A 27,895-nucleotide genomic window follows, 5' to 3' on the forward strand; every position below is an offset into this window, starting at 1 on the left:
ATGCAACAGTCGTATAGTGCAGACTTCCGTCGTCAAGGCACTTTCGTGTAAACATCGCCTGACAATGCCCGGCCCCCCTCTGCCTAGCTGCTGCTGAGACATCGCACACACGACGACGAGAAACAGAAAACACGAGTGCTGGCTGCTGCTTGTTTATTACTTCACTTTTTGTGATCAAAAGCATTATCTGAATCGATATTTGTGTTGGAAAAATGACGGCACTCCCAAGGGAAGTTTTTAAGTGGCTACAGAGCCTCGATCTAACATTTCCCATCAGAAATATTCGAAGGTGAGTCAGAATCCGATCATTCTTACTTTAGTTAGTATAGTATAATAGTAGGCCCTAAGCTAGCTAGGCCTAATATTATAAATATAGTATAGACTTCTTTTCCCAACTGTTCATTCAACAATTAAAATAAAGTAAAGTGCTGTACTTCCGGAATCGTACTTGACCGTCAGGCCCATGATGACTCTTTATTTAGTCTTGATGATGTTAATGTCAGTCACTGACCGATCTTGTTTTTGTATTCAAATTGTGTAAATTTTAATGTTGGCAAAACAAAAAAATGCTGACCTCCGGCATTGTCATTGAATTGACAATCCGTCATGGATTGAATTGAAATGAAGGTTTTGTCAATTCAATGAGGTTCAGCATGGTCGGACAAATTTAAATATAACTGTTGAATGCTGCTGTGTACTGTCTGTAAGTATTGTTGTTTGTGTGTGCACTCAGCTGAGTGCCCACACAAAACAAAAACATATAATTATAACACTGGCCATGCTTACAGACAGTACACAGTAGCATTCAAAAACAATTTCAACAGTTATATTTCAACAGGTAGCCTAGGTTAGCCTCATTTATGTGGCCAATTCTCTAAATCCAAGGATTCAGAGAGTTGGCCAAGCAGGCTTAAGTTTTGGTCTAGAATTGGCGGTGCATATATTATATACATGTATGTAATACAAACTAAGGCATTTAAGCTTGAGTTGAAGTGGAATCAATGTTTATCAGTGTTTATGATTTATTAAGTATTTTGAAAATCTGTATTAAATTATAATATTGCATTTTGTTTTCAGAGATTTCTCCAATGGCTACATCGTGGCAGAGATCTTTTCATGGTACTATCCACAAGACATTCAGATGCACAATTATGATAACTGCAATGGTCTACCTGGCAAAGTAGGAAACTGGTCTCAACTTCAAACAGTGAGTTGTGTTTTTGTAACTCAATATTATTAACACTTTCTATACAATACCTGATTGATATGCCAGACCTTGATAATGTATATTTTATTTTCGATGCGATATGACTCCTTGGGACTTTGTCGCTACACCAACTCAGGACTTTAGGGTCCAGCATTAGGATCCTCATCTCCACATTGTCACTGAGGCCAACATCCCGCAGCAAAGTGTCAATGAATGTGGTTGGCCTCTGTCCCCTTCTATTTTACTTATTATTATGCCATATACATACCTAATCTGTACATTTCTTGTGCTTCTTTGTAGTTTTTTAAGCGGCGAAATATTGAGATTCCAGAAGAGTTAATGGAAGGGACACTACACTGCAAGACAGATGCTGCTGAACTTCTTGCACAATACCTCTACACAAAACTCACCAATAGAAAGTATGTCATCCTGTTTGTTATTCATTCCAAAATAAAGAAAAACCAAGAACAATTTTGAAATTTGTCTAGTGTCCATGCCTGATGCTTTGTATTTGAAAGGGCAAGGGCACCACTGAATTTTCTCCTTGGTAAAGGGCACCTCTGTGAGAAAAATGAAATTCAACTTTACTTATTTTAAAGGCACAAAGTCAATGACCTATGGTGCTGGAGGCTAGAGGTTGCCTATGTTACCTCCATGAAGTATCAGTCATGAGTCTACTTAATAGCAAGATACATGTATTTGGAATGTGTGAATCATGAATCTGTTAAGTTGTAGTTCTACATTTTAAAATTTCTATAAAAGCATGGGAGCTTGGTAAATGCATTTGAAAATGCTTAATGACGATTCTTTCACTTCATTTTTGTCTTCTATTAATTGAATACTCTTTATGTTAAACTTATCTGTCTTTACTTTTGTTCAGAGTGAAGCGGCTTGCCCTGGACTACGACATTGATTTTACTGATCACTCTTACCAGTTGAGTTTGCCGAAGCATGCACGTTCTACTGCATCCACCTCAGTGAAAAACAACTTGAAGATTACAGAATTCCTTACTGCACCAAATATCATCACATGTCAACAAAAGGTATTTCATGCTAACATTGTGGTTCTTAAATTTGGTAGCAGAAACAAACTGTATGTTAAAACGGCCTGAGCGTCACTGAGTGAGGGATACCTGGCTATATCAGAAGCCACTAAATTAGAAAACAGAAACTTCTTTGCAGTAACACAACAGCCAAAACACGATGAAGCATATTTTATTTCATGACTTATCTTGAATCTGACAGGCCCAGGAGATTATTCATAAACACATACAGCATAGACAGGAAGAGAGGCTTGAAGAACCAGATCATTTTGATATAAAGCCATCTATTGGTCAACGATGTGTTCGACGGCCACCACCAGCCAATACCTACACAGGAGAGGGCATGGGTTGGAAGGACCAATCACAGGCAGCCAGTCGCATACCCAATACATCATCAAGTAGGTTTGTTTGACTATTATTATACAGGAAACAAATCGTTATTAAAATATCACAAACATATAGTAAACAAAAAGCCACAAATTGATCATGTTGAAAACTCAATAAGAATTACAACAATGAAGACTTGTAAAGCAACTGCATCTACCAAAAAGGCGCTTGCTCTTGATGATACAAAAGAAAGAGCAAATGAGTTTTAAGGGCAGTTTTAAATGATGATGTTGTATCAAAGTGAATTGCTTAGCCGAGCTAATGTAGTTTTTTCCCTGAGAATGCGTACACAGATTCATCAAATTGCCAAAACTATGAAATAACTTTAAACAATACTTTTCATTTTCTACAGGGAAGCCCAGTCCTGATAAACCATCCACGGTGAGGTCACCCGTAGGCAACAACGTGACCTTCAGAGAGATTCAAGTTGGCCAACTCGACCACACCTCCCAGCCAGCAATACGACCTGTTGCTAGTCTCTCCTCAAGTCCTGTACTTCCACCTATCAGTGGCAGATCATGATGAATATTCATCCCATTGTCTACTCAGTCTGCAGAATGGACTAGGCCTGGGCGACTAGTGTTGAAGTCGTGACTATTGATTGCTAGTCAAGTCGCGTCTGTTTTTTAAAAACTATTCCGTTAATCGTGCCGCCACAACTACTTCAAAAAAAGACAAGACTTCCTGCTCGGTGAACCAAAAGTGTTGCTCAAGACTATTCACAACAACATGATTTTCTTATCATGAAGCACAATCACACATCAGTGACACAATCCTTCAATCCTTGCATCTTTAATTTTACTATTGCAACTGCGGCAAATAATTTGCCGCAATGCATCTTGGAAATTAAAAATTAGTCCCGACTAGAGTCCAAGTTGTGACTATTTGAGGCGTGATTAGTCGAGTAGTAAATTTCACTAGTCGTCCAGGCTTAGAATGGACCTTATGCACTGGACCGTATGGTGGTCATCACACCATTATCTCAGAGGCAAAACAATGCTGAAACAATGGGCGACGCTCTTTTACCTCTTGCTCAGGGCGCCCTGCTTTACAGACATCATTATGCTGAAGGTCTTTGGCAAGTTGTTTTGCAATTTATATCAGCAGGTGTAATCCAACGATATCAGCCATGCTAGTATCAATTCTGAAAGACACTCCACAAATGGTGTCATGTGTCTGTGATTTATGATTTCATTATCGGTTACTTTGATTCACTTTGACTATATGCAAAATGAAATTATCATCCATAAAGTTTTTGATTGTTAATTTACTAAAAATAATGCATGATCTGTATAAAATTGTACATAACTTAATAATTACATTTTCATGGTTAGCCTGTTCTTTCATTATTGTCTCAACACGTGGGAAACAAGATTATTGTCAATTGAGAACAGTATTTATTTTTCCATATCGTTTACGATAAAGAAGTAACATGCTCTTTATGTACAGTAATTAAAAATACATTAATGTTTATTACATGTTTTGTTTGTTTAAATAAAATTTCTAGCTGGATAAAAATAAGCGTTCGTGTGTCATATTTGTGAGTTGGTTCAAGTTATTCATAATTTATCTTTAAAATGCAGAATTCTCACTCGCAGCAAATACATAGTTATCATAAAAAAGAGTTGATTTTATTCTTAAAACTTTGTAATTATTACACACCAATTTAATTGCTACTTCAACAAAAGTTTACAATTGATGGTCAAGTTTGGACACTTCTTCAGGCCAAACCACTTTGGGTAGACTTTCTACAAAATCAGAATCTTTGATAACAAATTTGACAGATATTTAATAACAAGACACCAAAATATTTATGATTACCAAAGGCAAACTTAAGACACATTTAACATGTACATGTAGTATGCTACATAATCGATCATGGTAAAATAATGATTCATCAAACAATTTTAATTGAACTGTTAAATCAATTTGACACTTCATGATCATGTATTAAGTAAGTTCTTGTACACAACACATTTGGATACATTGTACATCTAAAGATAACTTCCTTGAGCAATTTCTGTCTGAGTTTCATACATTGTTGCCCCCAAATACACAGGAACAAAACAAATTGATGGGGTTGGTTCTTATCTATTTAAACACTCTAAAAAGGATAAAATTGGCATTTATTTAAATAGAATAACAATAAAGTTGAATGGCGTAAATCCAATCCATGTATTTAATTCACATAGTTTGATTATTTCAGAGAAACATTTCAGTTAAATCTACCACACACAAAATAAAAAGTCTCATACTTTTATCTAAAACAAAGGGGGAAAAAAGGGAAGAAAAAAAAACACTTTAAAATCTGCATGTTTTTAAAATCCTAGGTAACTGCCTAGTGAAACACTATGCAATCTAAAATATTAAGTATTAGCACACTTCACTTAAAGATCCCCACAACATAAAATCCAAATATTTGAAATTGAGAAATTGAGCTGATTATTTTTCTTGACACAATCTTTTAATATCCTTAGAGCAAGATGTGCTTTACCCATGAATGAAGAAAAAGAGTAAAAGCAAATTGGCAAAAAAATTTGTCAGTCCCAAAATACAGCTACACGTAACTTGTTCAAAAGGAAACCAATTGGATTTCTAATTTGTCATTCTTCGGGTAGGCAATTGCCTCTGTTATCCAGATTATTGCATTGGTGCCCTTTACCAGGGAAGAAACGCATTGTTGCAATTGCCCTCTCATAAAGCTTCTGGCCTGTAATTTTGCTTTGGTCAACTGTTCTAGCAGATAACCTTGCAGACCTTTTCCTTCAGTGAGATTAAGGATTGTGCAGGAATGTAAACCTTAACACAATCCAATGGCTTGATTTATTGCATTCAATTACATAATTATTTTCCATGCTTTCAAAATTCAAACAGCTTTTAAGAAGCAGAGCCTTTTATTGTTCTGTTTACAAAATAATTTTTGGTTAATTCTGGTATAAAATGTATTAAATATACAGTGAATATAAACAACTAATTACATATTTTACACTTATTGATAAATGGGGGTTAATTAATTTGATAGTTGTTTATAATTACACATTTAATCTTAAGATGAAAAAATAATTTGAGAATTTTAAATATTTTTTAAGAGCAAGAATGATCTTAGCCTGCTGTTTTAAAAACTGTGACAGTATTTAAACCAGATACAGCAGGATTTGCCTTGTGTTTATCATAAAATATAAGAAGCAAATACATGTAAATGTATGTTTTCCATTAGTGCAGTAGTTTTACTACGAAGAAAAATATCTACCATGGCACAAAGTAACTAAAACACAGAAATATATATAATTTGATTTATAATTACTTGAGTAATCCAAGTCAACCTAAGACAAAACCAAAAAGGTGTGAAAATAGTAATTTCAGCGCCTTTTTAAATAAAGAAAACCTGCATAAAAACAGCTGCTTGAGCGGAATTGTTTTCACAGGAATTCTGTTGAATTGTATTTTTTTTGTGGTTATAATTACAATGTTATTTTGATATCAGTGCACTTCTGAATTGTTTGTAAACACTTCTGCCGATGACGGCGTGCGTCAAAATGACAAGACTCTGAGGTCGTGTGTGGGATGCGTACCACATATGGCGTAACATTAGTGTTGACGGAGAAGTGTATTCAATCAATTGTTTTTGGCACAAGTGAAATCTGTTTAATCTATTATGAATCCAACTTCTTTATTGGTTGAAAACCTTTTAAAATTATTTTCAGCAAAGATCATATGTTGTTGTCTTCGTTAAAGTAAGCCATCTTTGATCTCAACCAAGAAGATGGCAATAGGTCTGCATAGTTGTGCACAATATAATTTCATAATGCCCTCCATTTTTCTAAGGCTTTTATTACACAATGTAATAAATCTAATTAAGTACTTATCTCTACCCGTACTTCAATTAACTTTATGAAGAAAACCAGACAGATTTTGTGGGCGGATTGTAAAAGAAATTTGAATATAAATATATATACTATAGTTACTTCACAGTCAATACTTTTATAACAACAACACTTAATTCTTTATCAAAAAATATTCTTGAATTAAATTTAATATAACCCGATTAATTATTACATCTTGTTGTATTTTCATTTCTCTGTGAATACATATAATGGTATCAAGCTACATTTGTTCAAATTATACTTTTTTTGATCCAATATGACATATTTATTGCCATTTGTTCATCAACGAACTTCTTAAGTTTGCAATTTTAAATCGGTGTTTAAAGTACACTTTACTGAATGACATAGTGGTCAAGTAGAAAAACACCATTATATCATAAGTGATTTCAAGAAACAGATGATGCAGGACAGGAGTGAAGTCTTTGAATGGGCTAGACTGTTTTCGGTTTGTGAAAGATTCAACCATTTTGAAGAGGCATCAAAGCCATTAAATAGACTTTTAAAAAAACCTGATCACTCCAAGAAGACTGTAATGCATGACATGATTGTTAGATGGGTTTAGTTAGGTGCCCTTCACATTAAGGCATTGAGGGGAGTGTGGTATTTACGGGAGTGGTGGCTGCAGACCATGTAAGCAGCGATGAGTTTTTACTTGCACATTGTACATGCGCACACCTGCACCGCTCATGGACAAGAAGTCCCTCTACATCCAGACTTATGAATCTTACTGAGTACTAAAGTAGAATTAGGTGAGGTTTGCGGTAGCACTCTGTAGAAATCTCTTTTGAGTAGTGTTGGTTCAGAACCAACGTCTACTCAAAAGCGATTAACACATGGTGTTACGGCAAACCTCACCTGATAATACTCCAACCATGCAGAGTTTCAACTCCTACCTAGGTGGGTTTAGTTCTTTAGTATGGATTAATGGTTGCACCCGTTGCTAGTGGTGAGAATCGGTTTACTTTAGCCCACATCAGGGCATCACTCAAAGCAATCACTGACTTTCCATCCTCCAAGAAAAATACAGGACCCTGAAATATCAAATTATTGAAGAAAAGCAAATCATAGACAACATTACACAAATGGTAATGTTCTTATAGTTTGTTGACCCCAAAGTCATTGCATGCTGAGTCAAGGTCATTGCGTACTTAGCCGAGTTAAAATTGCGACCATTCATGGTGAAAGCATAAAGTATTCGTGATCCCGAAAGCAGAAGAATCTCATGTTAGATATGGTGTTTTTAGATGTAAACTAACAACAACTTGCGTTGACTTATACATATGTAAATTGACAGTGTGTTACAAATCAGGTTATCGGCTAGAGCTCTATTCATTCTGTATGTTATCATATTGTTTTAAGTTTTGATTGTTTGTTTTTAAGCACCTACCTGAATCCTGGAGCCAGTTAGCAGAGATAAATGGACATCAGAGTGGCTCGGTAACTGCGACCCAGCAACCACATCAATACCACATTCTAGCTCAGTGTCTTCTGATCCAACTCTCTGTATCAAAGTGTTATATACAGACCCAAGAGATTCATTGATGGGTTTGCTGTCTGACAGATTCTTTCTGTTTGGAAAATAATAGAGAAAATAGAATTAGCTATTGCAAACAACTTTCCAACCAAAAGGACCCAGAGTATAAATGCAAAAAAAAATAGTTAATGGTCTGATGTTTTGACCCTAGCAGAGTCTTTCTAGAAGGCAAAAACAATATAGACTATTTGTAAATTAACTTTTGATTCCAAAATGAAGTAAATTACAAACTCATGTAATGCTGATGCAACTTGTTTTGACTTGGATACTTGCTGTTGCCACAGACATGGATCTCAATACTTGCTTACCATCAGTCTCATTACTAAATTCTCAGCGGTGTATTACAAGGCAAGAAAACAAGGCATGTGAAAGCATTCTTACATGTATTCAACTTAAGACTCGATTTCACCAAACTCTTCCTATCTAAGGACTTGGGATGAGTTCAGTTCCATAACCATAGCAAACATGTAGGACACATCAAACCCATCCTAATTTAGGACAAGTTATTCGTTCTTACTCGAGATTAATCCTAGCCTTTCGTGAAAATAGCTGCGGTACTCTAATTGAGGGCAAACAGTTTTAAAATTTAACTTGAGATTTATTTGGTCACATGAGAATATGTTAATGAATGGGAATCTTACCCTTCTTCATACTGCGTGTGTGCCAGCCATGCCTTCTGCTCTAACTTAAGCTGCTCTTCACTGAGTGGAACTGAGATATCTGCATCTAGTCCTTTCCGGATCAACATAGTCCTACAAAATCACAATCAAGATATCTTTGAATAAAGTAACTAAATTTAAACACAAAAACCAAGGCAGTTCCTCTAAAAATATCCAATGAAAAACACAACAATAAGTGACACAAAAACAAAACGAAAAACATATCTTCTTTCTCTTTCGTTTGATCTCTGGACCAAGGTGAACATTGAACGCAATTAAATTGGTAGTTTAGTGACTTCAAGCCACTTCATGGTATCCTCATCGAGGTCTCTGAGTCCCTGTCCGCCCTAGGGTAGTCTGAAGTCAGGGCAGTCATGAATGATGGCTGATGGTTTGTAGGCTGCCACACTGACACAAACTTGAGCTGGTAGCTCTGTGCTATGGAGGAACGAGGCATTACCGCCCCAGGCAGTATTAAGGCAATGAGTTAGACCCAGGCCCTCTTATGAAGATCCCAGCCCGTAGGTCTGAAAGATTGAGTTGGGATTCTTTTAAATAACATTGTCTTAACTTACATAGATTGTTGCAAGAGTGGTAGGACAATGCTGTTATATCCTCTCCGTATAGCCAGTAGTCCACCAAGATAAAAACTCAATATCAATAGCTCAGTCCTCTCCCTGAAACGCACCATACATGTTTATGTATTAAATTTAAAACTAGTTTTTAAAGGTTGTCAAAAATCTACTATCCTTCAGTGTTACATAGGGAATCCAAACAGACTTCAGTATGTTGCTACACACCTATAGATTATTTATAAATCTGTAATGTATTTATTCAAGCTAATGACATGAGACTGCACTTACTTTGTAAGACTCTGTTGCATCAAGACATCATTTCGTATACTAGTCAGTAGCTTGATCATTGGCAACACTTCTTGCAAAGACCAATTTCTTTCACACATTTTATCTTGAAAGTCAAAGGAAGAAAAACACTATCAAGTATATCATTCCTACAATGATGATAGTTAGAAAATATCAGAAAAATCGTGTTGTTTATAAATGGTTGAGATTCATGTCTGCTGGCGTGTCGTGGTCGAGCAGATTAGAGAACCAGACTCAAGCTCTGATGTTTCTTTTCAGTTCGAGAGTCGTGACACTTGTGTTCTTTAGCAAGACACTTAACTATCATTGCAGTGTCCTTCAGATGGGAAGTAAAGCCATTGGTTCTGTGTGTTGTGTAATGCATGTAAAAGAACCCAGTGCACTTATCGTAAAGAGAAGGGGCTTGCCCCGGTGTTCCTGGTCTGATCGGCAGCATATTGCACCACAACACCGTGTAAACCATTACATGGAGCTATATAAAGGAATACGTGGCTCCATATATTTTGCAGGAAATAATACTGAGCGCTTTGATACGCCCTTAGGGGTGTGATAAAGCGCTATAACAACCTAGTATTATTATTATTATTCATACAAAACCTACCAACCTGTAATCTTGGTGAGTCCCAGCTCCAGTGCCCTCTCTGGGGTCGTTGATAAGAGATAATACTTCACACATTCAACGTCTCCATTGCTCTCCAACTCCTGGGCCTTGTCTTTACACTTAGCTCTGTTAGGAAGTGCAGCCTAGATGGAAGCAAAGATCTTAATGTATAGTTAATCAGTCACTCAAAATGGAAAATGAGTTAAAATGATTGTGTATAACATTTTTTTGAGAGAAGCAAGGAAGAATGGAAATTATGCTCCAGCAATATTGTTGATTTTATAACTGTATAAAGAGGGAATAATTTCAGCAAAAAGGGAAAATGACATTTATCAGAATAAGACAGGGAAAGATTAAAATTCATGCAACGATTCTGTATTTTTTAGGAAAGCATTGATAAAGCCACAAAACCAGTGCTTGAGTAACACTTAAAGCCACCCCCATACCTTCTGATGGAGATAATCTATTTCAGCGCTACTCGATACACATTGTGCACACATCTCCACCATCGAGTCTTCACCGCCCGGCAATGTAAAGAGTAAATCAATCCCAAGGTCCCTGCATATACAAAGAGGAACAGAGATGGCGCACATTTGATGTAATTATATGACCAATAAGTTGCGTAAAGTTTCGTGAAATCAGCTGCAGCTCTTTTCAGAGCCAACACTTGAACAAAAGAGATTAACACATGGTTGTACTCGCAAGTTTACTATTTATTTATAGTTTCTACTTATATATGACCAATGTTTAATTGGAGCGACCGGTCAGGACAGAAACAATCACTCCAGGGAGTTACATTTTAAACACAGAATTTTTGTTTTAAGAAAAGCATACTTTACCATTTGCCTAATTTGGCACATCTCAGAGCAAGAAAGTTTGTTGCCATGGCAATCAGGTCAGGATGTTTGGTGCCCTCTATTGCTCTCCCAATACTGATGGCTAACTCCAACTCATGACCTCTAATGAGTTTAGACAAGGCACACTAAGGAAACAAAAAAGGGAGACACAAATAAATCAAAAATAAAATTTCTTAAAATTTCTTTAAAAAAAAAACTGGTCTGGGCAGAAGCAGGGAATTCTGCGCTTGCGTCAAGCTTATTTTATGTGTTAGGAATTTTGGCTTGTGCGCTTGCGTACTCCACGCTACTGGGCATTCTCAGCTAGCACAGAAATTTAACGCTTGCCCAACAAGCAGAGAATGGTGACCACAAGCGTGTATAAATAGAAAAAAAAAATAATAATAAAATAAGCGCAGAATTCTGCAGTAAGCAGAGCCATGACATTTGGCCCTGATTAGTCATAGTGTTTGGTTCTGCCGCTTACCCTTGTATTTCCCACTGCAAGATGACAACATGCTGCCATGATTGGGCAGCCATCTTGGAAATATCTCTCTGCCAGAGTACAGCTGATATCATTCAAGAGTCTAATGTTGTCTTCAGAAGGTTCCTGTATGCCATTTTGATCTTCACTTTGTATACTGTGCTGAGCATGCTCAGTAGTTGATATACCGTTTTCACATGCGACTTGTGCAACTAGCATGGCATCTTTGAGTTGGTTGTGACGATTGAAGTATTTGGTGAGTTGCTGGATGTTTCCAGTGGCAATATAGTAAGGCACACAATCATTGCTACTTTCAGAAGCGAGATAATCAGCATATCTTGAAACAGAAACAAAGAACAAGCAGGCATTTTAAGATATTTATAAGGACAAATGCAAACAAAGGTCCTAGCATGATTTACACTTGACAAAGAAAAACATCAAGAGGCCGATTTCACAAAGAGCTAAGACTGATCTTAACTGCAAATCAATCGAAGTTGCCAAGTAAAGTGTTATGTCACAATACAAATCACTATGGTGATACTGACAATTTGTCTTTCAATGTGTTTTATTTCTGTGTGCCCTTGAACCCTGGACCTAATAATTTCATGTGTATATTTTAATTATAATAATGTAATACTCTTACCTTTCAGAGAGCTTTCTCCAGTATTCCATAGACACAGCAGGAGCGACAGATAATGCTTTTTCCCACTACAGAATAAAGAAACAATGTTTTGATGAGTTTAAAAATGTGGGACTTGAACCAGCGAGCTCCGGATTAACGTATGGACTGTAAAGGGGTTAAACCTGTTTCAGCCCTAGGAGTAGGTGGCAACGGCCTCTGGAAAAAATAATTGTAGCCCACACCTTGAAGTAGCCTTCAGGCCTTGTGTGTCAGGCGACTTGCATAAAAATTAAAAAAACGAAAAAAAAAAACCGAACCAGCGCTCTACCGACTGAGCTATCCAGCCACATGTTGGCGGTCTCCCTGTTAGTCAATATCTCAGTTTAAAGGCAGTGGACACTATCGGTAATTACTCAAAATAATTATTAGCATAAAACCTTTCTTGGTGACGAGTAATGGGGAGAGGTTGATGGTATAAAACTTCCCTCTGAAGTGCCATAGTTTTCGAGAAATAAGTAATTTTCTACGAATTTGATTTCGAGACCCCAAGTTTAGAACTTGAGGTCTCGAAATCAACCATCTAAACGCACACAACTTCGTGTGACAAGGGTGTTTTATTTCTTTCATTATTATCTCGCAACTTCGATGGCCGATTGAGCTCAAATTTTCACATGTTAGTTATTTTATGCATATGTTGAGATACACCAACTGTGAAGGCTAGTCTTTGACAATTACCAATAGTGTCCACTGCCTTTAAATGTGTGGTTTAATTTTTTATTAATTCTATTATAAGTGCTTATGATTGTCCTAAATTCTCACCTCATGTATTTCAACCATAAGCTCACAATATCTCTGGACTTGACCAAGACGTATGTGAATACTAGCAGCCTCTCTAAGCTTCTCTTCTTTAACCTTAGCACCGGTCCCAGATGTGTTTCTTACCATTTTCACCATCTCTAACTCTTGAGCTTCTGACTACAAATCACATATCAAAACAAATACAAAAACTTTTATGCAAGTTATTAAACTTTACACAGTTGCCATTTTGTGAATCTGCTCTGAGGTCAAATGTGTCAAAGAAATAATATCAATAATAATATGTGACATTTCTATAGTGCATAAAGCAAAAGCCTCTATGCGCAAGACATAACATAAAGCAATGAAATGGAAAATATAGATCAATAAAATTTCAAACAATAGAGTCCTTAAAAGTCTATGGAAAATCTGAAGAGTCAGCTTGAAAAAATAAATGTCAAGTGGTAGTTCATTCCAATAAAGAAGGTATACTAAAGTGGAAAGTTCTTTAACCAAAGAATTTAATCAAAATACGTGAAAAGCTTGTATCACAAATCCAGAGAGAAATGCATAAAATATCACAAACTTACGGCTTTGAACTTGACAAGATGTTTAGCATGCAGGATGCCCTTGCTGTAGTCTTCTGCTAGCAGACTATCATCTTGACCATTCAGTACAGATACTAACTCCCACAGAATCTTGGATCCACCAGGTGGCTATAAAAGCAAACGGGTACACTATGGATAATTTCTTGCATTAAGGTGTTCAATTGAATAGAAACAAACTCCCTTTTCTTTGCAACTTCACCACAACCATACTATAACCAAGCCTAGTACTTAAGCAGCATCCAGCAACAGAATCCAGCATTTTCCCGAAGACGATCAGAGCATACTGATAAAAACTTTGAGTCGTTAACCACCGATTCTTTTCAGAACCAACACTACTCAAAAGAAATATTCACATGGTGTTCACGAAAACCTCTCTTAGTTATACTTCCACCATGCAAAGTTTCAAATCCTACATGCAACCATACTGGTTTGTTTGTTTGTTGTTTAAATGAGTTTCCCGTCAAGGGAACTCAGCAAACTCCCACATACGGGGATATAAATACTGATCTCTCTCATACAGGCATTGGCTTAAACTGAACTAAATAAAAAGAAGGAAAACTTACTGAGAAGAGGTGGGAAAACCATCTTAAGGCAACACTATGATCTAAATCCCCTTTGTATTGTTCCAACTTCTGTTTCAGTTCACGTGACACACGACCAGCCATGACCGTAGATGTGCTCATTGCCATGGAATGCTCTGTACAATCAAATAGAGATTTTATGTCAGATCTCTGAAATCAGCTTCAAGGAATTCATCTAGCGAGTCACTTTGCATTGGTAGGTACAGTTTGGTCAAAAGGTTGTACACTTGTAAACACACAATGTTGTATCTCACTCCATTGGATTAGTGCTTTAACATCTTTTGAGTTTTAAACAAAGATATTTAGTTTTACTTATTTATTCTTTATAAAACTGGGTAAAAATCAACTAAGCATGAACGATATTTTCCACTGATGCCCAGTTGCATCATAACGTTCTTGCACTGCGAGGAACAGTTTGTGCAGGGTCATTACTCATCATAATATGACCTTTGTATTGATGAGAATTTAAAACAACAGCTCAATCTGAGAAAAAGTAAAAATATCGTTCAATATTCCACTCTGAACTTTTGGTGCTTGTTTCCTCCAGCCCTCTATTATAACATGACTGATTCTTATCACCTACCTACAGTACCAACAATCTCAGCCCAAGGTCTCTTTGCAATGATGCTCAGCTGCATCTTAGTCACAAGGGGACACAGAGACCATATCCTAAGAGTTGAATCTCGCGAGCAAGAAGCCAAAATGAAGGGACGGTTAGGGTGAGATGTCAACCCATAAACATCTGCTCCGTGGTCTTGGACCTTGTCAATGCAGGCTCCATCCCTTATGAACAAAATTAAACCTCTAACGTCACAATGGTAAAATTAAACACAATCACTTTGATAGCACATTGCCGACGAATATAACTTTACTTAAATTAATGCAACATACAAAGGTTTTTCCACACTCATGTTGTAGTTGAGTTAGGCTAATTAACAACATTATACAAGATGTCAAACCATTTATTCATAGCCCATCATAGTCATGTTTTAGTACCCAACCACAGAGGTCAAGAAAGGGTAACAATAACCAATACAAAATTCCATTCCAATACAAAATTCCATTTCAACTATAGTCTACGAACAATTTTTTTTTCCCAAGAACAATTTAACTACCCTCCCCCTTATGGAACAATTTGCCACAATCTCTCATAGACACCAAATCTCAGCGAGCTTTCAAAAATATACCGCTGTATTTTAACCAGTAAGCAATCCACAGATTGTCAGTTCTCTCCGGAAGTTTCAGGAGGAAAACCTACCAAGTAGCAAGTATCAAAATCTTTAACATCAGAGTAATTCAAAGGTAAAGAATTGATCAAAGAGTCACAAAATGCAGAGCCACTACCAACCTTGTATCCCAGACTCTAATGGTGTAATCCCAACTGCCTGATATGAGTAAGTATGGTATCTCTGGGTTCCACAGTAGGCCTCGGATTGGTGCTCCATGTCCGGCTAATACTATAACACAGCTGTCTTGAGTGTAGTCCCACACTCTGATTGTTCTGAAGAATATGGAAAGTTATTAAGTAAAACTTAGTGCGCTGCTTTACAATCTTCAACATTAAACAATATCACTCTGCACTAATGCATCCGGATCTCAGACAAACATACAAAAATTCACTAACAAACGTACGTGTCCCGGTTTACGCTCTTTGCTACCCCAAGTGCAGTGTGGCACGTTAATGATACGGTGATCGCACATAAGTGATGGAATCTATCTATCTATCTATCTATGTATGCTGGTACTCATCTGACAGTCGGACATTTTGAGCAAAAATGTCGTCATTAGTGTGGAGTGCTATTTTAATAAAATTGAAAAGTTATGACAAGTTATGACAATTGGTACAAATATGGTGTTCATTCCATATTTTGGGAAAATAACTCAATATGAGAGTTTATCAGTACAAAAGAATGAAGGTAACAAAATCAAAAGCGCATAAGTGTACAAAATAACTCCCATATGTCTGTCAATTTGAACACAATTAGACAATAAGTGGTACCGCAAAATAACCTAGAAAATAGTCTGGTACCTGTCATCTGATCCACTACACAGAATACCCTCCCGCAGTGGGGACCACTTCACATTGAATACTTTGGCTGTGTGCCCCAGAAAAGCTTTCAAGGGTTGTTCTGTTGCTGTGGCAACATAGAACACTCTTACTTTACCATCGTCACAGCCAGTAGCAATCATGTCTCTGAAGGAAAGAGAAGAGAGAGATAACAATTAATAGTTCTTATAATTACAAACAACCAATTTGAATGAGTTATGTGTTTCAATTGGAGAGTTTTGTACATGTAATAACGTCAGGCCATTAACTAGTTTATGCATGTAATAATAAAGTGACATCATCTCACATGCAATGAGTCTCTACCAAGACATCACCATTTTCTTTTGGCTATAGCAGCTCAGTTGGTACGTCTTCCACTGTACACAAAGTTACATGGTTAGACTTTAGTCCAATGCATTGGACTTGTGAGGGTCGTAAGTTCAAACTAGTACGCGTACTTACTTGTTGTTAGGGCTCCAATCACAACCAAACACAGCAGCAGGATGCTTGTATTTTTGTAGCAACTTCCCATCTGCCTCTCGTACAATACTACACACAGATACACAATAAGAAGATTACTAAATAAGAAAATAGAATTAGCATTTGTAAACCGCTTACTGACCAAAAAAACACAATAGTTAATGGCCTGAAGTTTGACCCTAAGCAAAGAACCTTCGAGAAAGAATCTGCTATTAACTTTTTTGTTTGCAACATTACCCAAAAGAAATTCTTTATGTGTATAGGTTAAAATATACAAGGCCAAATGAAACTTCAACATTAAATAGTGAAAAGCATAATAGCAGTATGACAAAACTTGCAGCTTTAATCTCTTGAGTGAGCCCATCAGACTTGAATATTATGCAGACTTACCAATAGCAGTCCCCTCCACATGAGGCTATTCTCTTTGGATCTTTCTGATTCCAAGCCACAGAATAAACACTGTTCTTTCCATGCTGCAAATAACCACACAAGCTGATGAGTACAAGTATTTACTTGAGAGCCTTGACTACAATGTGTCCATGGTGTCAAGGCCAAGTGGTTGATAGCACCGGATTCAAGTTCTGGTGATAGCACCGGATTCAAGTTCTGGTGATAGCACCGGATTCAAGTTCTGGTGGTTAAGTAATTGGGTGTGGGTTCTAATCCCAATCATGACACTTGAGTCCTGGAGCAAGATGCCTGACTATAATTGCTTCTCTTCACCCAGGGGTCCTGCAAGGGTAGTGGTTGATATTGTGTATGGAAAAGCTTTTGGAGCGCTATGGCAGCCTGGGCCGTATACTCCCCAGGGAGCTGAGTAAGAGGAAAGGAATGTTTTAGGCCCAATTAGCAGTACTAGCAAAATGCCATTAGTACATTATTGTAAGAACTAGACATTAACATTATTCAAATTCATATAATTTGGAATCATAACAAACCTCCATAAATCTCTTCAAGATACAGCCCTTGGACAGATCCCAAATAAAGACGCCATTTTTAGAGGATCCAGCTACGATGCAGTTCAGGTCAGCTGTAAAAATGAAGAATATGCAAACTCTTCAAAAACAACAGTATGAAACAAACAGGCCCCTGCTACCAAGCAATAGTTGGACATGTATGGTGCTGATCATACAGAAATGAATGGTCTCTAAACGTAATCAGTTTGGTCTCTGATCTTACCTGGTGCCCAAGACAGTGAATAGAGAATGCCTTCATTTCCCGGTGATGTCTTGACAGCAGTGAGTGTATTAATGTCCCATACCTTCATGGTGCCATCAAATGAAGCTGTGGCAATCAAATCAGGATCATCTGGTTTGAACTTACAATCAAATATCGTCTCAACATGACCCTGTGGGGAAGAATCATACACAACAAATTTTCACTCCAACTATTGTGATTTTAAGAAAATTTTACAATAGCAAATATTTGTTATTGTTTACACTGAACCATGTGCTAAAACACTAACTGCTAATTACATCAACTATTAAATTAGAGATATTTTCTTACCAACTCCCTTAGGAAGTCCCATCTCCTCTTCCCGAAATCATACAGTCCCACTCCCCCATCGAGGAAAGTGCAAACTGCATGACCTGGTGGTAATGCATATGAATTTAGGGTGGTAGCACTCGGTGTCGGAGATGCTTGGCTTGTAGAGGAGACATCTCTGTGGAGGGGAACATCCGAACTGTTTGGGGTCATATTGAGAGATGTACTGAAGACTTTGAGAGAATGGAACCCCATCTTCTTGAGGCTAAGGCTTTGGATTGGAGTGGATTTAGAGACACTCCATAGTCTGAGCACTCCACCATTAGAATCTGATTGGAATAACAAGATCTATACACATTATACTGTTTGTTGCAAACTAAATGAAAGCTTGAAGTGATGTCCATAAAAAAAAAATTAAAAAAAAAAAAACAAGTCCAGTTTCCAATTCTTGTGTTACGACATTTGTTTTGCAATCAAATGTGATCCAGTCATCTATAAAGTGAACTAAAGTGAAAAAGTATTCTATCTATTTAGTGATTTAAACAGGTGAATCATGACTCTGCCCAAATGACTTGGGATCTAACTGGACCCAAGTGACCCGAGACTCGGCAAGCCTATATATGCCAGAACATTTTCTCCTTGATAAAGGGCACCCTACAGTTGTCAATTTCTACTGGAGCATTTCAAGGGCATCAAAGCAATGACCAGGGGGCATGGAGGCACACAGGCAATTGCCTTCATTGCCTCCCTGAAGTATCAGGCTTACACAGACTCAACACAGGCGACTGGACTACAACACTGCCTAGAGATGACCCACCTTGTCAAACAGATTCAAGTCACGCTAACCACTCACCTCCAGTAACAAACATTCCAGGTGCCGATGGTACCCAGGCCAATGTCTTGACTGCAGCAATTGCATTAGGCATCTCAAACTTCATGAAGCACATGCGAGACTCACTATCAACCATTCGTACACCACATCTTAGATTGGCAATGAGAAGATAATCGTCTGATAGATGATCCCACTCAAGATCAATCACAGGGTCGTCCTCATCTGAACCATCAGTAGAGTCCGGTCTCAAGACATGCTTGTAGGACTTATTACCTGGTAGTTGAAAAATTAATTGCATTAACTTTATTCAGACAACAATCACCTTGCTTACAAATAATCAGCCCTTTTCACACTGTACTTCTTATACCCTTAAAATACAGCCCTGGGGAGGCCCCTGGGATTTGTTTTATACCTGTGGAATACATCCCAGGGAAGGCCCCTGGGATTTGTTTTAACCCATGGTTGCGCTGACGCACTTTCACACTGTGTTCCAATTCCAGGGGGTTCTGGTCCCACGTTTCAAGAATACACCAGGGTATTACAGGAGCAGGGGTTGCCTCAAGGAATAGAGTTATAGTCACTGGTGTGAAAAGGGTTATATTGAGATCAAAGCGGCTTTAGGTGAGGGTAATGGAAACTTGTAATCTTTGTTTGCATTATTATCGAAACTCATAAAAGCTTGGAGTTTGACCAATAACCTTCTTTTAATATTCTTCATGTTAATTTTTGTGTACCTGCGTTGAAGAATGACAGACTTCCGTCTGCATGACCAAACACAACCTTTCCAACTTTCTTGTGGTGCCAACGAAACTTGTGGATATCTGAAGAAAATCCCTGGGCCTCTTTGTGAGGTGACACCTCTTTCCCTTGCGTAAAATGCCACATCATGAGTGGTCCCTTGCCTTTAATAAAGGTCAGTGAATCCTTCTCTAGCAGGCACCAGTCTATACATAAAGGAATGAACTTGGTGCATTCAATCATTGAGAGAACACACTGTTGAGCAACGTCCCATAGGAACAATCGGTAGTCACAACCCCCACTGGCAAATACATCAGGTTTGCGTGGATGCCACATGATAGATGTAACTGTTTTCTTGTGTTCTGACATGATGGCATACAGTTTAAACTCATTCAGTTTTCGGTCGAGCTGGAAATAAATACGAACAAAATTGTAAACAAATTATGGGCTAACTGCTTCAAATAAATGTTGCGTTAAATAGAAAGGCGCTTTTAAAACACTGTATCCATATAATGCTGTAATTTTGAAGACAAGTTGTTTTACAAAGGTATACGAAAATTAACTCAACCAAGGTGCAAAACATACAATCTGACACACAATGTGATGCATACAATCAACAAACAATGTATGAACCATTTTATTAAAAATATTCAATCAAAACTATTGCTGTCATTGCATTTTGTTTGAAAGGATCTTGTGTAAACATATTTGGCTTTGTTTGAACAAACGCTTTTAATTAGAAAAAAATATATCAATATTTAGGCTGTAATTATTATACTTCATCATACAGTTTTTCAGTAAGATCATAACGTTATTGATTTGTCCTTCCCTTAATTATATGTACAGTAAAAAAATTCCAAGTAAGCTGAACATTACACCAGTAAGCGTGTGTATCCTTTACAGTGTAAATATTACAGTAAGACAGAATTAATATAACTAATATTCATTAGAGCTATAATCACATGTATATATCCATTATCCCCAATCATAAAAAAGCCATTTAGTCATAAAAGGAGCCATTGTACCCTGAAGGACTTTAACAAAACATGACATAAAATGCAATGTAGTTCACTGTTACATATTGTCAAAGTTACATGTACAAATTAACATACGCAGAAACAACCGTGTAGTGAGCAAGTACATTTGGGATATGAAAATATAGTTTGTCAATAAATCAGTGCAATAATGAGCACCGTTTGCATTCATGCATGGTCAATGTGGCCTGCTACCATTCAATGCCTACATGCTGTCTTATATACATTCGGTGTGTTTCTTTGTATTTTGGTTTATACTTCAACTGATGGATCAATAAGTAATTTTCTCATACACCTGGGACTCTTGGCCACCCCTAATTATCAACACACATTTCTAACAGTTGTGAGCAGGGCATTGGTTGTCTCTTAGCAACTGTAAATATACAGCATACATCGTCTATTCAAGCACTCATCTGGCCCTGACCCCTTTTGGTTCAATGTAAACCTTTTGCATACTGACTTCCATCAATACACTTTATTATCCTGTAGATTCATGAAAAATGTATTAGCGCGCTATTTTGTTTGTTGCATGATATCTCAGGCAGCTGACTAAGTGACTTAGTTATAAATAAATTGATGAAAACTGTACATGTATATTCCGACTAAAGTAGTACGGTAGGTTTAAAAAAATACTACTTGTGTTTAAAAAATGTTAAAGGCAAAATGTTGTAATTAAAACAAATCTTTATAAAAAGAAAACAAAACATTTGCGTTTGTTTTGATTTGATATTTGAGTTTGGAGTTTGCCCGGACAATGATTGAACACACAAAAGCATTGAACTGCATTCAAGGACAAGGGAAACACTTTATACGCCTTCGGCTTGCTTGGCAGCAAGGCGTAAAAATCCAAAATTAGTAGAAATAACGTCACAAATCCTATAATTGCACTTACCTGATAAACATAAATTGCAAGAGTTGCACAATAAGCAAATCTATCTCCACTTGCAGCCACTACATCACTATTCCAGGGCTGGCACCCTGCCGATAACAATCCCACTTGCTTCATTGTCAATTAGTTCAAAGGTACAGACAAGGCGTTCAAAGTTTCCTTTTTTGTGTTTTGGGCCCAAATTCAAGATAAAACGTTCTCAGGGAGCACTTGAAACCATTATTATTCCTGGAGAGAAACACATTCTGAAGAAATCCTCAGATGACACAGGCAGCAATGATGATCCATCATACGTATTATCACCTTTTGATTGAGTCTCTCGCCACCACATACCTGTTCAGCAATTTTGATTATGAAGATGAACAAAAATATGACAATTGTTCTTCAGACTATGATCAAACAATTCCTAATCATTGTTTGGTAACATCCAGTGTCCGTAAGGTTGGGTGCTGATTGCTCATTTCAAAGTCTATGCACCCATGATGTTGACACTAAGATGTGCGTTTGGTTCAAAGTGGTTTAGCTACATGTATACAATACAGAAGGATGGAGGAGAAACAGGTAGACATCATAGTACAAGCTACCAATGCACTCATCCATGAAGTGACGTACTTCTGTAAAGGGTAAACAAGACAAAATAAACCAATATTATTTAATTAGGGCTGTAGATTACAGAACATTTGCATTTATGAAATGAAAACTGGGCATGCATGAAACTCATTTGCTATGCATGTAATTATTTAAAAAGAATAATGGATTAGAAATTTGCAAGGAATGTTCATTTTGCCTTGGTGCCTTTGAAATTCTCCAGAAGAAATTGGCAATTTCCTCATAGGGTGCCCTTGGTGTCCTTGCCCTTTCAAAAACGAAGTACACAGGTCTGATAGGATGTAGTATTATATTTTGAATGGGCATTGCATTTGCATTATTGTGGCATAAAGGTTTATAAGAACACAATGCAAATGACCTCTCTGCAGCGATAGTGACAGACAAGTAAAACAGCTGATCAATCATTTCAGCCAAAGACATTGTCATGATATTAAAAATGCATCAAAAAAATGAACTTTGATCAGCAGCCCTTTACTAATTAGCAATTGCAGTAGGTTTTATGGTTGAATGTATACGTCAGAAATGATTTGGTCATTGACAGCAAAATAAGGAAAATGAAACACACCTGAGCCCAGGGGATAAGACGGAATACAGTGTGTATCTTCTTGCAAAATCAAGATCAAAAAAGTGATTATGCAGAATACAAAATTGTGAAGAAGTATAGGAAATCATCAACAGTTCCCTCGGGTGATTTATGGAGAATTTTACTTCAACTGATTTTCTATTATTTCAGGCATAGGGGCCTTTTGGTTGTAAGAACTTTATTACACAACAAGGACTAATTGTCACAATTGCTAGCATTACAACATTATTCAGCAAAGATTTGTAATGTGTTGAGATAATTACTTTGTTTCAGTGTTTTATTAAACATTTTCCCAAGGGAAAATGTGGAAGCTTTTCAAAAAAATGGTATACAAAATACATAAATTCATATATAAATTTTTAACTTTCTTACAAGCATTTATTTCCTAATTTAAATTATAATTTTAATCAAAACAATTTTATTTCCCAATGTTTAGATTATCTTTTGGAATTAGAATGCATAAATTAATGCAAAATAAACTGTGTAAAAACACTGTAAAATACTTCTACCTTTTTTAATATATAATTTGCTGTTTTTTAAGGAGGTTTTTGTATTGAAACAATACTGCAAGACTTTTTTCCTACTCAGCTATATTTTGTATGATTATCATTGTTATGATTTTTTAATATAGCACTCTAAACCATCACTCAGTGACACTCATGGCACTCCAACATTCAGTGTTTTTCCTGCAAGGTATGTTGAGCTATGTTTAATCAGACTGCCACATTTTACTTATTAGCCTGGGTTTTCTAACTATTCTAGGTTTTCAATCCGATACCACCTGACCCACCTTTTAACGAGGCAATTTCAGTTTCAGTTCATTAGCTGATGAAAACCTTGAATTTGCAGTTCAACTGATCATTCTCTAAATACAGTGGTCACATATTTTAGGTGTGCATGCACAGTCACTTTTGTTTTCAATCAGAAATACCATTTAGAGAGGAAGTTTCTAAATTCTATGAAATTTAGATACACTAATATTAGTAAAAGTATTGTCCATTCTAGCCACACTGTCACTCTAGGTTAAATAACTTTATAAATAATACTGTGATGTAAACCTCAACGCCAAAATATAAGAAATGTAGGGCCTACATCATTTTGAAGAATTGTATTGTATGAGTATTATTGTTGTCACTAATAATTTTTCAGCAATTCAACGATTATTTTCAAGTCAAACAATACAATAAAAAAAAGTGAAATAAGGTCAAAAATAGTTTCTGAAAATTTATCCAAGTTTATCCTGATTAAGTAAAACAGCGTTTTGGTTTTCTAGCAGTTTAAAGTGTGCTAGATAATCTGCACAATGATGGGAAAACAATTTTTCTTTTGTAATAATATTCAATTTTTTTAGGAAACTTTCTTTCCATTTTTGGCTTTAGGCTTTTTTGAAGCTGGATGTTCGGAAAATTATAACAAATGGCAGAATCACAGTGTGTGTAGTTTGCTTGGTGTGTCAAACTGTTGTACAATATACTTTCTCCATGGTGGGTCTAAGCATGGAGGAAGGAAGAGAAGGAGCTCGAACGACCCGCAAAACCGCAGAGTAACAAAAGAATACCCTGACAATGCCCCTGTCTGACCAGTGGAAAAAGATAGAAGACCTCCAGATGGACGGCAGATTAACAAGCAGGATTAGATCTCTTTGTACAGAAGGTGTGTTACCGCCAGACTGCGCCGTTGCCTTCGTGTAAAGTTGAATCATTTGAGACAAGAATTGTGAATATACACGTTTTCATTTACCGTTTGTGGTGTTTCACGGAAACATCATGGCATATTTTTACATTTTTTATGACTTTCCGCTCCTTAGCGGTGGTTCAAAATTTGGGTATTAGCACACGAGGGTGGTTGGTGGTTGTTTTTTCTGTATTATATCCATACGACATACGACACCATAGTTGAGTGAAGAACCAAGTGCGCACGCGCAAACTCACATACGCCAGGTTGCCCATTGTTTGTATAAGGTATGTGGGTGATTACGAGGTGTCGTTAAACGACCGCGGTACCACACGTTCGACTTTTGAAGTCCCTTCGTTCGAGCTCCTTCTCTTCCTTCCTCCATGGTCTAAGCACCTCCATGTTTTGTGAGTAAGACTTATAATTAAGACAGTAAGCCCCAAATTAAAAATATCAGTCACAATGCAAAAACTGATTGAATCTAATTATTATTAACAACAGTCACATTCACAGACCAAGATGAATTTGCCCAGGTAGGGTTGGACTCCTCCATTTTAATACAATATGAGACATGGTCGTAAAACTTTCAACTATCATCACTGATTTGAAAAACGTATAGCATTAAGGAGGCCCAAAATATTAGACCCCTATAAGGCTCACAGGGGAGCCTTATACGTACAAACCTAGTGATAGTAGGAGTACAGTAAGGCGGGGCGACTTTGGAAAGCTTTTTTTAGGGCATGTTGTTGGGGGCGAGTTTGTACCTGCCTGGACAGCTGGCCAGTAGAGGGGGTGAGCCTGCTGGGGGGGGGGGGGGGGGTGACTTTGCGGGGGACAACTTTGACTTTGCGGGGCTGGGTGGGGGGGGAGTGAGATGATGCCCTGGTTTCCAGATATAAATAAAGAACGCACTACCTCCATCCATGGAAAAATAAATTAGATGCTCCATCCATCCCCCTCCACACCCCTCACCACATCCATAATCAGATAGACGTTTACATACGACAAAAAAGCAATCACAAAATTCATATTCATATATGACATAGACTATAGTAGGCTGTTTCAGTCAAATTTAATGCAGGTGATTTTTTCTCTGACAAGATGTGGTCTGTTAAGGTGTATTCTTAGAAGTAAAAATCAATTAAAAATTGTGAAATCGGATGTTTGGTTGCAGAGATATACCGTTTTTAATGAGCGTGGATCGTGAAAAAAACGTACCCGTGTTCAAGTTCAATTCTTATGTTTTTCTTCATATCGGCCACGGCCAAGTTTAATGCACAGCCTATGGCAATAGAGGGCGCACACTAGGCGAGCGCCCTCTATCAATTGGGAGGTTTACAAACTGTGCTTTGAGGCGCTAGTATGATTTTTTATGAACGGCAAAAAGTGATATTTTGTGAATCAAACTGAGGAGCGGCATCGTGGGGGAAATTGTTAACTATAAAAATTAAATATGTGTTAAGTTTTACAGGTGTTTGTGTGAATATTCTTTATTAATTATGTCAACAAATAGCATTATTAAATTAACCAGAATGGAATAAAATTAAAGAGTTTATGACTGGTGTTTCCTTTAATTTAAGATCAGTTGATCCTTTGATTTAAAATTGTAGCATTAACACAGTAAAAATTTAGAACAATCTTTAAAAAACTTGAGGATGAAGGCATTGGTATACATCGATTATTTTTGTTATATTTACAAAGACAATTTCTAAAAACCAATGGCTATATACAATCAATTTTTTTGTTCAACTTTCGTTTCAACTAGTATAGGCCTTTAAAAGTATATAACAATACTAGTTTCTTTTGACTCAAGATGAGCAGTCTGTTATTATCAATTCAGAACGTAGAAATTATCAAAGAAACAAGATCGGGCAGCTTTCCAGCTTTCTATTATTAGAGCCCCGGCTTATCAAATTTATTGTAACACACGCCCTCTTGTGGTGGCACATCACGGAAACACGAAGATGTACGAGTACGACGTACATGTACAATCGTGCGTATTTAGGACAACTTTGCAAGAAATGGTCTAACAAAACCTTTCTGCGGGAGAAGAAAACATAATCAAATTACACCAAATTTTCACAAGTTAAACTTAAAAGTATGGGAATTAGCACTGACAAAGTTGCATTCAATTTTGATGATTGTCTCTGGAAGAAATCTTGATTCAAAAAATGGAAAACGCCGACAAAAATAGGTTTTTATGGTAAAAGCTATGCGACTAGCTGTACGATGTGCGGAATTTTATCGGCTACACGATGATGTAATCGTTATCTCATTTTGTGTAAACATGTGCTCCCGCATCGCAAAAAACGTCTTCGGGCTTCTTCGGCGCTTTCCGAAGATTTCCGAAATCCGTTGTCCACAGGGTTCAAAGTTGACGTCATGCACAAACGAATGGGCGCTGCACGCCAGGCCAAGCTTCTGTTTTTTGTCGTTGCTCTCTTTTTTTTACAATATCTCCGAAACTATTCATCCGATTTCGAACATTTTTGAAATGTAAGCACGGGGAGAGAATGCTTCTGCCTGCTGTCAAGTCTCATACTAGTTGTGAGTTGTACAAAATGTCAGTTATGATTTAATATATTTCGTTCTTTTTTTTCGGGGCTGTGTGTGTGTGTGTTTTGGTACACGTAAAATCAACTTGATGAAACTGCCTAACTATAGTTTAATATAAATGCAATGGGGGAATGTTTATCTCAACCTGCTACCCTGCCTACGCCCGGCCCCCTACGCCTAGGCTACGGAGTACGACATTTGCCAGTGTTTTGAATGACTGAAAATGCAGGCTGTATGGAAGTAGAAATGACAGGAATAAAGATAGCCGAAAACTTACCAATTTCTGCAGTAAGATCTGATCTAACTGCTGTTTGCTGAAACCCTGCAAAAGATGATTGCCAGCAAAATAGCTCAGGCGGCCGCGGTACTGGCGCTCTTTACAAAAATAAACAACATCAACATTTTGAGTGTGTTGCTTGTAACCGGAACCCTGTTCAATTAGATAGACATATCACGCTCAAAGTAAAAGGTACCATACGTTGTTCGGAACGCCGTTTTCGATGGTGCCCAGAGGTTTAACACATACAAATCATAGAGTTATAAATAACTCTATGATACAAATGCATTTTGTACTGCGATTGGTTGAAGGGTACCATCCATGGCGGAGGAAGTATTTGGGGCGGGGCTTGGAAGAGGAGGGTATGGGCGGGGCGTGGAAGGAGGGGGCAGCTTGAGGGATGGTGAGAACTTATGCAGATGGTGAGAACATTTTTCACAATGAATAAGGGAATCAATGTGTGGTGAAGAGGTTTTCAACTAGTGGTTTAAACCCAACGAGGCCTGGTTCTTGATAATTTTACCAAGACAAAGTCAAGGTAAATTATCAAGAACCAGGCCTCGGCACTA

General features: G+C 37.2%; 2 protein-coding genes across 2 annotated transcripts; one reads left to right on the forward strand and one right to left on the reverse strand.

Moving 5' to 3' along the window:
* Positions 1-46: 46 nt before the first annotated feature.
* On the forward strand, positions 47-4,026 carry LOC139935819 (spermatogenesis-associated protein 4-like). Its single transcript, XM_071930417.1, has 6 exons — positions 47-289; positions 1,078-1,207; positions 1,508-1,626; positions 2,088-2,250; positions 2,453-2,648; positions 2,990-4,026. The coding sequence occupies exons 1-6, from the start codon at positions 213-215 to the stop codon at positions 3,157-3,159; spliced, it is 855 nt and encodes a 284-aa protein (XP_071786518.1). The 5' UTR covers positions 47-212; the 3' UTR covers positions 3,160-4,026.
* Positions 4,027-4,215: 189 nt separating this feature from the next.
* Positions 4,216-27,463, reverse strand: LOC139935818 (WD repeat-containing protein 17-like). The gene is made up of 25 exons (XM_071930416.1): positions 27,327-27,463; positions 21,631-22,241; positions 19,701-20,112; positions 18,988-19,239; positions 18,156-18,463; positions 17,829-17,997; positions 17,588-17,679; positions 17,040-17,122; positions 16,632-16,718; positions 16,152-16,316; positions 15,471-15,623; positions 14,706-14,905; positions 14,105-14,238; positions 13,524-13,649; positions 12,958-13,113; positions 12,160-12,224; positions 11,520-11,853; positions 11,036-11,178; positions 10,643-10,754; positions 10,201-10,339; positions 9,578-9,680; positions 9,290-9,391; positions 8,697-8,807; positions 7,909-8,089; positions 4,216-7,552 (listed from the first exon to the last, which is right to left on the reverse strand). Exons 2-25 carry the CDS (start codon positions 21,742-21,744, stop codon positions 7,433-7,435), a joined length of 3,861 nt encoding a protein of 1,286 aa, XP_071786517.1. The 5' UTR covers positions 21,745-22,241; positions 27,327-27,463; the 3' UTR covers positions 4,216-7,432.
* Positions 27,464-27,895: the final 432 nt, after the last annotated feature.

Source organism: Asterias amurensis, chromosome 4 (assembly GCF_032118995.1).
Source record: "Asterias amurensis chromosome 4, ASM3211899v1".
Taxonomy (NCBI): Eukaryota; Metazoa; Echinodermata; class Asteroidea; order Forcipulatida; family Asteriidae; genus Asterias; species Asterias amurensis.

Excerpts from the sequence above, each read along its gene's own strand:
- LOC139935819 (XM_071930417.1), top strand. The coding sequence starts at position 213 with ATGACGGCACTCCCAAGGGAAGTTTTTAAGTGGCTACAGAGCCTCGAT. Across the intron at positions 290-1,077 it reads CCCATCAGAAATATTCGAAG|AGATTTCTCCAATGGCTACA; the intron begins GTGAGTCAGAAT and ends TTTTGTTTTCAG. Across the intron at positions 1,208-1,507 it reads ACTGGTCTCAACTTCAAACA|TTTTTTAAGCGGCGAAATAT; the intron begins GTGAGTTGTGTT and ends GCTTCTTTGTAG.
- LOC139935818 (XM_071930416.1), bottom strand. The coding sequence starts at position 21,744 with ATGAAGCAAGTGGGATTGTTATCGGCAGGGTGCCAGCCCTGGAATAGT. Across the intron at positions 18,464-18,987 it reads TGGAATGTTTGTTACTGGAG|ATTCTAATGGTGGAGTGCTC; the intron begins GTGAGTGGTTAG and ends TATTCCAATCAG. Across the intron at positions 9,392-9,577 it reads ATGCAACAGAGTCTTACAAA|GGAGAGGACTGAGCTATTGA; the intron begins GTAAGTGCAGTC and ends GGTGCGTTTCAG.